At 31.9% G+C, this 12,330-nt stretch overlaps 1 protein-coding gene and 1 long non-coding RNA gene across 9 annotated transcripts; one reads left to right on the plus strand and one right to left on the minus strand.

Moving 5' to 3' along the window:
• Positions 1–368: 368 nt before the first annotated feature.
• LOC107918743 (uncharacterized) lies at positions 369–1,298 on the plus strand. The gene is made up of 2 exons (XR_001690219.2): positions 369–832; positions 915–1,298. It is a non-coding gene; the product is annotated as an uncharacterized lncRNA (long non-coding RNA).
• Positions 1,299–2,469: 1,171 nt separating this feature from the next.
• LOC107920303 (protein MICRORCHIDIA 6) lies at positions 2,470–11,725 on the minus strand. Of its 8 annotated transcripts, none has more exons than XM_041108886.1 (22): positions 11,567–11,723; positions 11,172–11,242; positions 10,591–10,967; positions 10,400–10,474; positions 10,260–10,294; positions 9,454–9,532; positions 9,225–9,314; positions 9,076–9,151; positions 8,187–8,265; positions 7,986–8,114; positions 6,984–7,082; positions 6,793–6,894; positions 6,558–6,704; positions 6,176–6,268; positions 5,396–5,447; positions 5,163–5,274; positions 3,843–4,051; positions 3,673–3,764; positions 3,202–3,281; positions 2,974–3,016; positions 2,795–2,893; positions 2,470–2,705 (listed from the first exon to the last, which is right to left on the minus strand). In XM_041108886.1, the coding sequence occupies exons 3-22, from the start codon at positions 10,958–10,960 to the stop codon at positions 2,694–2,696; spliced, it is 2,073 nt and encodes a 690-aa protein (XP_040964820.1). In that variant the 5' UTR covers positions 10,961–10,967; positions 11,172–11,242; positions 11,567–11,723; the 3' UTR covers positions 2,470–2,693. The 8 variants fall into 8 exon arrangements, 7 of the variants coding, with proteins under 7 accessions (XP_040964820.1, XP_040964819.1, XP_016705431.2 ...); XM_041108885.1 differs by having other exon boundaries at positions 2,787–2,893; XM_016849942.2 differs by having other exon boundaries at positions 2,787–2,893; positions 11,419–11,719.
• Between the last annotated feature and the right edge of the window lie 605 nt (positions 11,726–12,330).

Raw genomic sequence — 12,330 nt, forward strand, 5'->3', positions numbered from 1 at the left:
TGCATGTTTTTTAATAGAAATCACTAAATTGCTAACTCTTTTGGGTTTGATCCTTGGAATACTCCGGTGCTCCATTGTAACACTATAAATACTATAACTGACACTGTACGCTTGCAGTTAAAACCGTACCTTAAAAATTAGTTGTTTTTCTGCACACACGCGCATACAATTAGAGGTACCTGAAGTTGACAATTTTTACAAACTTGGACCTAAACTTAGAAACTATAATTCAGTTTGATATTTTTTTTAGATACTTGACTAACTATCGTTAAATTATTATTTTCATCGAATCATATCAATACCTAAATTTAGAAATTGTAAGCCAATTTAATATTTTTTTAAATACCTGACTAACTGTCCTTAAATTATTATTTTCATCCAATCATATTGACACCACGCGTTTCAAACAACCAATCATATTGAACCACGTGTATTAAAAACAACAACATTTAATTGATATTCTTTTTCACTTTTCTTTTAATTTTTATTAATTAAAAGTAATAAACTTTTATTTGATTAATGAATCAACTTTTTCAATTTTATTTTCTTCATTTTATATTTTTTCCATCCTTTTTCTCCCAACACCATCACCGTTCAAGCCCTATCTTGCTCCATCAAAACACTTTTACCCTTTTAGCTTCATTTTCCTTCTCAAACCAAGATAAACTTTCCCTTGAAACCCTAGAGTTGCTTCGTCGCCACCGTCGTTAGGGTCTACTTCCGGTGTCTTTTTGCCCCGATTTTAACGATGAAATGCCTCCTCGCTCTTTTTACCGGCTCGATTCTCCCTGAAACTCCACCACTGAAGTGCTATCTTAAAACCTAGAAATAGGTTCTTCACCTTTTACTTTGCCTTGCTCGTTCTGTTTCTTCTTTCTCATATGTTGGTTTTTTTTCGTACTATTTTGAGTTAGGTGGTAACACGTTTCATTGGGCGGCCAACGACGATGGAGTTCGGCGACAAAGCAGCGGCAGCAGTGCAAGGCAGCCAAAGGATAAGGGGAAGATAACGGGGAGAAAAGGGGAGAGCTTTGGACATCAAAGAAGACCGTCAACGGCAAGACGCAGCAATGGCGGTGGCGCAATAAGAGTAATGGCTAGGGTTCTTAAAAAGAATGAATTAATATTTTTAATTAATAAAATTTAAAAGAAAATTGAAAAAATCAATTAAATGATTCTTTTTCCTTTTTTAATACACTTGGCATAATATGATTGGGTGAGAAGAAAAATTAACTTGTAAAAAAAATACTAAATTCAGTTGTGATTTCTAAATTTAGATATCAATTTTTTTCTGATCATATTTCTTGGTATAATATTAAGAATTCTTTATAATTTTTTTCAATAAGTTTTAACGCATTTGAATTCGTGTTTTCTTAAATCTAAAAAATACTTATAAATTATTAAGTTGAGATACTCTCATGTTAACATTAAAATGCTAAACGTTCACAAATCGTCAAATCAATTCATATGTGCCAAGAAAAACTGTATTTTCAGTTTTTTTAAAAATGATCATTAAGGCGTAACTGGAATTCTATACCATAAAATATCCATGATTTTAAGTCCATATGCATGAGATTAGCCATACAAGCATGCTTTAAAAAATATAAATTACAATTCTAGTTCAAGCATGGTTAAAATGCTTAAATAAGACATTAATATTATTTTAGGTAGCAAAATAATGATAACTATCATCTAAGTTAAGATTAAATTTCAAAATTCTAAAAAAAAACAAACAAAAAGTAAAACCACTTCACATAATAGTACACATAATACTTGAACTATAGCAAAATCTAACCTAATGTTTTAACGACTACTTTGAGCGAATGTTAAAATTTAAATTTTTAAAAATATAAAATGACTAATTCCACAATTTATATGTATTACTAACAAAGATAATCTAAATTTAAATCTTCACTTCTTTTATCTTCACTTTTAATAAAAGTAATTTAATTTAAATCAAAAGTGTTTCTAAGAGTCAGGTCGGATTTGGACTAAATTAAGTATGATATTAACATGCTATATGTTTACTCAAACTTGACCTAACTTAAAACATAAACCTAAAATTTTATCAAAACCTACTCATAATTGTAACTTGTTAATTCAAATTCATTTTAAACCTATCCATATTGTTTTTTAAAATTTTTAAAGATGTATATTTATATTATTCTTAATTTTTTTTTATTCATTAAAATTTTATATATATTCATCTTAAGAATTTTTTATGCTTACATTATGATACTATTATATATTACTATAGATTTAATTTTTATATATAAAATCACATATAAAAATAATAAAATATAGAAACTTTGGATGAGGCCAACCTCAAATTTTGAATGTTCAACCTTGAGCCTAGCCGATCTAATTGTTTTGCCCAAGTTCATTTTTTAAATTTAATATTTTTATCCAAATCCTCTCAAATTTCAAATAAATCTAGCCCATAAACAGTTCTAATTTAAACCAAAAGTATAAAAGAATCTAATATTTTCATTATAATATAAAATAAAAGATGTTGTAAGACCTAACCAAATCTAAAACATGATAAAGAGAACCTGAAATGATTCAAATACAAAATAACCCGGAACCAAACATAGTTGAATACAAAATGCACGGAACCCAAAATGACCGCCCAACCCTGGTAAAGCCCGTCCAATTGCCACCCTTAGCTCCCACTCTGAAGTTGGTATGGAATGTCAATCTCGACCCTAAGTTGAGATCAGAGGATACACTGAGATACAACATACAAATGAAAGAATCGAACGATTAGGAGTTGGGACAAAATTTACACATTTACATCCTTTTCATCCTTGACCGCATCCAGTGACTTCAGTTCCGCCAACAACTGTCCATACTCGCGTTGCACCTCTCTCATTTCATTTTTAAGCTCTTCTACCTGCCCCAGTTAAAGGTTAGATTTAGTTAAAAGTCCATAATTATTGATACAAGATTTAAGAGACCAACAGATTTAAATACCTTGATGGTAAGTTCTTCCCCTCTCTTATCATACTCCAAGCATCTAAAATACAACAATTGCCAGCAGTGAGCCGCCAGTTTATTGCTGGGCTAAATTTTGAGACTAAAGACTGGTTATCACAAAATACATGTGATAAATCTATATATAAGAATTTGATGTCTTTCACAGAACTAATAAAACCATTTCCAGTGAAAGATGTGGAAACCACGTAGACATATTCTACTCACTTTGCACGAAGTTTCCTGTTTTCTTGCAACAAGTTCTGGGTTTCTTCATCTCTCAAGTGATTTCCAATACCATTGAGAGGCTACACCGAGAAAAAAAGGCACACAAGGTTAGCAATAGAAATCTGTTTTGTTAATGAGACTGATATATACTACAAGGAGTAAGCAAAAGAAAACCAAATTTCCAAACAGCTGCGTAAAGAAAGATAGAACTAATCAATACTACTGACTTGCTAACGTAATTGCCCCATGTAACCAACTAAATACAATACCACTCAGAATTGGGCAGCAAACTCATGCAATGAGCAGGTAGACTAGAAGGGTTTGCATACATTGACTGAAAAGAATCACGCTTTCATTGAAGCATAAAACAGTGAACTTAGTTGCATCTTTAGCAGACTCCAGTTTCTGCAATGAACCTATTACCCCCTCTTTGTATTCTAATAATTGTAAGAGCATGCTCCCTACACCGACCTGTAGAGATGTTTTGCCACTTGTCCCTGCTTGGCGTTTCACCTTTTCAATTTTTACCAGGTCAACATGTTCTTTCCTTTTCATAGGCAATCCTGTTTAACCACAAGACACCATGACTTGAAAATAATAAGATCATATTAGTGCCAAAAGAAGATTGATATAGTACTTACCTTGCATGCTTCTTCCATGAGAGGAGATGGGGATTGACTGCTCGGCAACATCTAAACGTCCTTTTACTCTATCAGATACCATATAAGTTTTGTTCAACCCAACAGATTCTTGCACACTGCTCTGTCCTGTAAAATGAGATGAATAATGAGATGCTGGTGGCTGAGACTTTTTCCTGATCTGGTATCCAATTAGTCCGCAATGATAATCCCTGCCAGATAGAATAATGAGCTTCAGGTATCTGTGATGAACATGAACTGAAAACCTCATGAAGTATCACCAAAAGAAATTAAGGATCACATTGCAAACATGCAACAAAGGCACAGTATATGAAGCCTAAATCCATACTCCAAAATAATATTTTCAAGCCATCAAATTTAGCATTTGTATAAAAACAGAAGCATGAAGTTAATATTTTTCTAAGCAAATAATAAAAAATATAAGTAAATAGTTTTTAAATTTTATCCCAAGCATACAATGAATACATGAAAAATGCAGACTTCCTACCATAAACATCCATGGTAAGCCTATAGGTAGATTATTGCAAAAAGAGAAATTGCAAGGCTAATTAGATAGGAAGACAACTAGGAGTAAAACAGTAAGTGGGAGAACAAACAAACTATGAAGCATACATGTGACTAAGGTAGCGATTGGTATCACTTGTAAGATCACATGGTAATAAGATGATTAAGGTAATTTGATCACGAGTGATTTCATATTATCATGTTTTGGTATAACACTATAAATTACTGGTGATATTAAACTACAATATTTGGTAATAAAAGGAAAAAAGATCATTTAGAACAAATTATCCAAAATACCCTTACTATAAAGAAAAAAAAATTTGCTTGCTTACTGACATATTTCACTTTTTTTTGGTATCCAAAATTTTGCTCTTCAGAAAATTTTTGTGCGTAAAATTACACCATGAGCAACAAAACTATTGATGCCAACACCTTAAAACACAAGCCTCAAATTTTTTAGCCAAGTTTAGAGAGGTCTGCCAAGAATTAGCTAGCATTTTGTCACATGTTTTCCCAATTTTATCTAGACAGTTGGTGAAAAAATAGTGTTAATCAAAATTTCCTTTATTGATCCTTTTGGATGGAAATCAAATCACTGCTTAAGGCAGAGATCAGATCACTGCAATGATTTAATATTAATGCCACATAGGACTCTCAAATTACTGAAAAACACAGTGATGTAATCATCGAATGCAGAGCACCATAATTTTGGGATGAACACTTCATACCAAACATCCCCTTAGGCTTTATATAATAGATTACCAGTATTCAAATTCTAAAAAGAAAAAAAGGGATTACCAGTATTCCCATGTCATTTCCTTCAAGCGACCTTCAAGCTTCTGAAAAAGGGAAGTTCTCTCAAAATCTTGTTTGTTATGTGTTGGCTCAACAAAATTAGCTTCCAAAACACCTGAAAGAACAAAAAAATAAATTTTAAAAAGAAAGAAAAAACTTTGTACCAAGTTTTTAGGTGTAATTAACCTACAATGCAGAAAAAGGAATCAAATATCAAGAAGTTAACATATCCTTACCAACCACACCTCTACCCCTACTGTCTGAATAGCTAACGACCTGCCAAAATGGCTGCAAAAGAAGGAAAAGGAAAGACTTGAAGAAACCAACAATTGTCACTTGAAACAAACATGTAAATAAATTGTGTGCAGCAGAACAAGTCTCATCCTTAAAGACATCCAGAGGCATGTAATGCAAATGCCAAGGAGAACAACTTCCCTCAAAGATACCTATGCACAGACAGATTATATAACAATCCACAATAACTATTGATACAGTATTCCTGAACCCAATCCTAAGACAGAAATGACATTTTGTTTAAGGAAAATTAGAAATGATTTATTTATAAGTTGGACAATCATGAGCTTTGCAGATCAGAAGCTATTTTTAAAATTTTTTGAAGTTTCTGATATTAACTTATTATCATTTTTTTCTATATAAAAAAGAACTATTATCATTTTAGATTACGAGAAATCAAAGAATATATTTACTTAATTCTTCGAGGCACAAAAGAAGGTTTCAATAAAAATGAATAAAAGACCATGACAAACCAAGTATGTTTCTATACTAGACTCCTATATTTAAATCCACCAAACATAACATGGTTGAAAATTAGCAGTGTTATTTTTCAGGGAGAACTATAAGTGAGCAATATTTTGAGATATAGCTGGAACAAAGGATATGTTCGTTTATTTCACCAAATGAAGTTATACCATTTAGTCATTAGCATGTTTCATCCCTAACATTAACAAAGAAAGTCTAACCATCTAAGAAAGGTTAAACTTTTTCATGACAGTTACCAGAATTAGACGGTTCTTGTGGTAGACACAAAATCCATGGATATTAACTCGAGGAGCTTCTTTAAGGAAACCAATTGTAGATACAACAGCACCCTGCATTTAAATCAGAAAGCAGAAATGTAATACATGGAAGAGTCAAAGAAACATCCAGACAATCACCATCAAGGGATTCAAGGAATACAATCATATCCATGCGAGCAACTTCCAGTAAAATTTGCAGTGGCAGTACCCAACAGATGTAAAGACAGTAGGCTAATTTCATGTTAAATTACAAAGGATGGCAGTTTAGAATAGAAACAACAGTGGTTCATATAGATCATTAGTTTTCAACGAAGATACAATGATAAGTAACAAAGATAATGCTCGGAATAAGTAATAGTACCTCCACAGATCCAACGCTTTGTGGTTTATACAAGATATACTCTATATATTTCAGATCATCAGCAATGTTATGATGCTCAACAATTTCTCCGCGCAATATTATTCTGAAAGTTTCAGGAATTCGCAAATACAAGATGGACAGATATACCTGTATGGTGAGACAGAATCGAACTTAAGAAACATGAATCCTTTTACTCATTAGTTTAACATAAAATATACAGAAACTACAGACTCACACGAAGAGAATGATGGTAACGTCTAGCAATGAGTTGTTCATTTACAGCTTTCCAAGCAGGGATTGTATTGACCTTTTTGGTATCTCCACTAATGCAAATATCCTGCAGAGAGAATCATAAGATTTCACTTGAAAGAGGGTACAAAATTTATTGGAAAAAAGACAGAAGAGGATGAACAAAAAAATTTCAACCTTTTCATCATAATCAAAGTCTAGCTCTGAATTCCCATCATTATTGAGCCATAAATTGTAGATGATAATTTTTGTCCCATGGGAACCAATGTCATCAAACTGCACTTAGATGAAGATATGTGAAGTTAGTGAGACAAGAATAACTTCAAAGACCAAAAACTTTCATGAAATGTCAAATAAAAGACATTACTCAGTTTGATCCATGCTCCACTTTTCCAGATGAGGTGTTGTATAAATTCAATGTAGATTTCAGTTTGAAGTGAAATTTACTTCACCCAATTAAATGTAATTTTTAGGAAGCTATTTTAATTATCTACTGTTTCACCAAACCCATGTTCCCCTTGTGCACTTGGCCATTCTTTTATGACTCTAGAACAAATTAAGGGGACAACAATACAAAGAATCTTCTTAAAACCATAACAACAAAAACACATGAGCTATTTGAATGCAGGGTTAATTTTATGGGTTGAATCAAGTCACTCAAGCCAATGTAAAAGAATGACATAATTAGGCTTGAAAGTCATCAAGCCAAGGGTTAAAAATTTGAAGTCAAATATAGAATTCGCCAGTCAAAAGTCTATAAAGTATTTTCAAGAAAAACTCATCTCAGAGTTAGGTTATTTTGCTTACACCATATGGTATTCCATTTAACACAATATCCTTAATTCAACAAATATAATATTCCTGTTTTTCTTTTTTTGTCTTCTATTTTCCATTTTGATTTAAGCATATTATATTAAGCCTAACTTATAGAATTTAGTATTTCGTATCATTTTCAACATTACAAGGTGATCTTACCACTTGTGATTAGAAATCGCCTTATTTGGCTAGCAACCATTAGTTCTTAAGAATTAAAGGTTATATATTTGTGCTTGATATCAAAGAAAATTAAATTTCGCAAATGTTAAAGTGATGAACAATTCAATTAGCAGCAATAATAGTAGTTGGCAATTCCATGAAGCAAGTAAAATAAATAAAAATGAAGAAATGTCTAAGGCCTACTTGCTTCAAAAGCTCAGCTTCTGTTGAAAATGGAGACCATTTTAACAGAACGGAAAGATTAGACGCAAAATGTTCTCTACCATGCAACACGTCCAAAGTCCCACTTGACAAATTAAGCTCGTAATCCACCTGCAGTTTGCACAAAGATCTTATAGTATGCATTGGAAACTAACATAAACTCAATGGAAAGAGGATGCTCACCATAGGTACAACTATTCTGTCATGGCACGTTCTTGTCAAAAATGAATAAGAGAGTAGACCAATGCTTTGAGTCAATGACCTGATCAAGAAATAAAAGGAATTAACAATTTAAAAGTAGCAATACAAGTGTAAAATAAAAAAAGTAAGATAGAACAGAAAAATCTCTTCCGCTAACAGAACCCAAGCTCATACACAACTTTATTGACTTGAATCACATAAAGCAAAGCTTACATTAGGAATTTTAGATTATTAGAAATTAGTGAGTTAAACTATATACGAAGCCAAACATCGATCTTCATTTGGGATGGTTTCCAAACAAAAACATAATTCCTTGTCAAGGCCCACACCTCATGTACCAAACCAAGATGACACAAGAACACAAAAGCTCAACTGTAACCTCCTAAAACATTCAAGTATGCATGTTCTGATAAACTGATACGAATAATAATGACTCAACCCCATCACCCCCAGTTCAACAACTTCCAAACTTTGAGTCACATGACATCCAAAAGCCTAAACTCAGGTTGCAAGAAAAGTCACTTGAACCCTAATATGCAATCCATCTATTACTAATTTTTAATGCGGGTTAGACAATCAATTCTTTAAAATAAATATAACAAGTTAAAATAATATTGTTCCCTTGTGTTCTGAGGGAAAAAGAAAAAGATTGATAGCCTTATCATTGCAAAAGTTTCCAGCAATACTTAAGTTTTTTTCATAAATAAAAATAAACTTTCATCAGAAATTTATGGAAATGACAAATTTATCCTATAAACCAACATGAAATAATAATAAACTTTAATAGTCTACCTATAGAAAACATACAAGACTAACAAGAACACAATTTTGATGCACAACGAAGAAAATGATCGTTGTAGAGGAACCAAACCTATCATCCAAGTGGCGGCTGAATACAATCACATCTGCTCCAAGTCTCATAGAACTAGTCTTGAAACCATTGCCATCTGGAAGCCAGAACTTTTGTAAATATAAAAAGAAAGAACCAACAAGTATTCCAAACAAAACTAAGATTAATACATTGTCCAATTGCAGATTTTGACTTCTTATCTGAAAATCCAAAGCTCATGCAGCGACGCATTGCTTCAGGGTCCATTCCACCACCATCATCTAATGGTAAATTATCAAGTTATGAGAAGTGCTAGTTACAAATATTGGATTATAAACAACTTTTACAAAGAAGCAAAAAATAAAGGATCATAAATGAAAAGGTATATGATCATTTTTATTAAATTGAGAAAAAAAATACCTTGAACTAACAAAGCCGGACTCCCATCCCTCGGGTTTGATGTTTTATCTACAATGACAAAAGTGGCCCCATTTTGGATCTATCCAATTTGAAAGAAATAAGATATGAATTGCCCAACATTGAGAATTCATCAAAATAGCAAATTGGGGAACACATTGTAGTAATCTACTTAACTGTGCGTATATTTACCTACAAAAAGGCTATTAATAGGGTAATAATGCGATATAAGCTGCGTCTATGCTTAAATTTTCAGTCATTAAGCACGCTAACCATAATTTTAATAAAAATATATACATACAAAAAGAATTTGTCTTCTGGCCAAAAAAAAGAGCTTGTTTAGCCTAGTAAACCAATAATACTTAGCTTTGGTCTAGTTACAACATTACCTGTATTGCAGCCTTTATTTTATTCAGGTTGGTCTTATTCCCATCTTTTAATGATTACAGGAATATAAAAGTTGAATTATGACTTCTAAGGTCGTAATTGAAAATTTAAATATCTAGTTACAGGTCAATCCACATTAACATTCATAACCTGATCTACCTTCTAATTGTAAACATAAATCAAGGCCGTTGTTAAATCACTAAATTCTGGAATCCCGTACAAATTTTAATATCAATTACAATAAATCAGACAAAACAGTTATATTATTAAATCCTCGTTTTACGACCATTTTATCATTTAATAAAGTTTTCAAAAAGAAATCCTATACCATGCATTTATACCACTAAACAAGACGGATATACTCCACCAACAATTGTAAACAAGACGGATATACTCCACCAACAAATTAAGTTGAAATTCACCTCATCAATGGCATTGTCAAGTAGTTCAGCAACAGCTGCAAACAATTAACAAACAAAATACAGTGTAATCATGCAAAGGTACTCATTGCCAAAAGAAAATGTACGAAGTATAAAAAATTATCTGCATAAGCTAGACATACCACCAAAAGCCCACTTATGTGAGGTGGCATTTGAATGAAGAAACAAGGGGTGCACATGTAGATAATTTGTGCTATCTGTTGTTTTTTAAAAAAATAAAAATAAAAGCACAATAAAAAGTTAAGATGGATCAGCAATTAGGGAATCACAATTCATTAGCAACACATTGCAAAAATAACTGACAGCTGCATACTTTGTAGCGTGACCTTGGAACCAAGGCCCCCTTCATAGCTCCCAGCTTTCCAGAATTGTCGACAAATTGGTGCTGGAGATACAGCTGATGTCGAACAGACCCCTGTATCATCCCCTGGAGACTGGCATTGCTCCAAAACACTAGTACTACTTTGACCAGTACTTAAAGCATTATTTGAGCTTTTATTTTCTTCAGAGGCTTGTTTTCTAGCTTGTGTTTTGGAACTGAAAAGCTTAACAGATTGAACGCTATGGTTATGTTGCTGCTGTATCATGCTCCCAATGGTACCAGGTTCCAATTTAACAGGTTTCAGGTCGACCTCTCCAAGTTCATCATCACTAGATAAGTCCACAACGTCTATACAATTCATCTCAAAACTGTAAATAGAAATGAAAACAGACTTCACCTAAGAATATGTTACAAAAAAAAAAATCATAATGCATGCAAAAAGAAAACCCGATAGCTTCGAATCCCAGTAACTAAGGAAATTGAAATTATTCAAATTAAACATAACTCAATCGAAAACATCCATTATACCCAGAAATTAAGAGCTAAATGAATTAAATTAGGGGATGCGGAACCTTTTGCTAGGAAAACCTAAGGGTTCTTCTTCGGTGAAAAAGACTATGGACGCCAAACTGCAACGCAGAAGCTGCACAATATCTTTTCAGTTTAGATTTCCCCAACATCAATTAAATAACATGAAAATTTACTGATATCAAAGTATAAAACTCAAGAAAAACTGAGAACAGAAGGAAAACAAACAAAAAAAACAAACGGGACTTTCAAGTTTCTTTGGCGGGATTCAGAAATTTTTGAAACCCTAACTTGTATTCACCAAGGGCAGAGAAGAGAATAAATCAACAAAGGAGGCCAAAGTGAAATTAGAATGTAGCCTTTAAAATCAACCGAAATGAGAACTGTAAACAGGGATGCAAATGGCGGTTTAGGGGTTGTGGCGTATGCTGGCGCTCGCCTGTTGAAATTGGAAGGAGGCCGAAACAGTAGATTACATGAGTGTGGCTTCAGGCGGGTTGAAGGCAAAGGGGAGAGACTCGAGGCTGTTTAGCTGGTGTGGGTAACCTCGAGTCTGTTGAGCTGGTGCGGGTAATTTAGATTATGGCATAATCAAAATTAGGCAGAAAACACCGTAAACTATCTATATATTATTTAATACAACTACAACTTTTAAAAAACTTTTAAATTCACAAGAATATTTTTTTATTTTTTTACTATATTATTAAATTAATATTTAAAAATATTTATAATTTAATTTAAGAATATTAATTATAGCTTTACTTAAAATTAATTTGTGATTATTTTATTGACTCTAAAATAGAATTATAACTTAAATAAAAATTTAAGCATAGCCACTATCAATAAGTCAAAATAATTAATAATTAATGTAAAATAAATAAAGTTATAATTTGAATAGAAATCTAACTATATAAAGAGGGATTGATTTTTTACTTTAAAAAATAGAGATTGATTTTATCTTTTAATTATTATTTAATTAGTATTAAAGTTATATATCAATTTAAATTTAAATTTAAATTTATAAATAGTATCTATTACATTTAAGCAAAATCATCGGTAAAAAGAATGAAAATTATTAGCGTTAATAAATTAAAAGTATTTCAAAAAGAAATATTAAAACGATAATTGCACCAAAAAAATATGTAAGATCATTTTAATTAATGATGACATTATATAATATTATGTTATTTTAAAAAAAAATAA

Source organism: Gossypium hirsutum, chromosome D13, assembly GCF_007990345.1.
Source record: "Gossypium hirsutum isolate 1008001.06 chromosome D13, Gossypium_hirsutum_v2.1, whole genome shotgun sequence".
Classification (NCBI taxonomy): domain Eukaryota; kingdom Viridiplantae; phylum Streptophyta; class Magnoliopsida; order Malvales; family Malvaceae; genus Gossypium; species Gossypium hirsutum.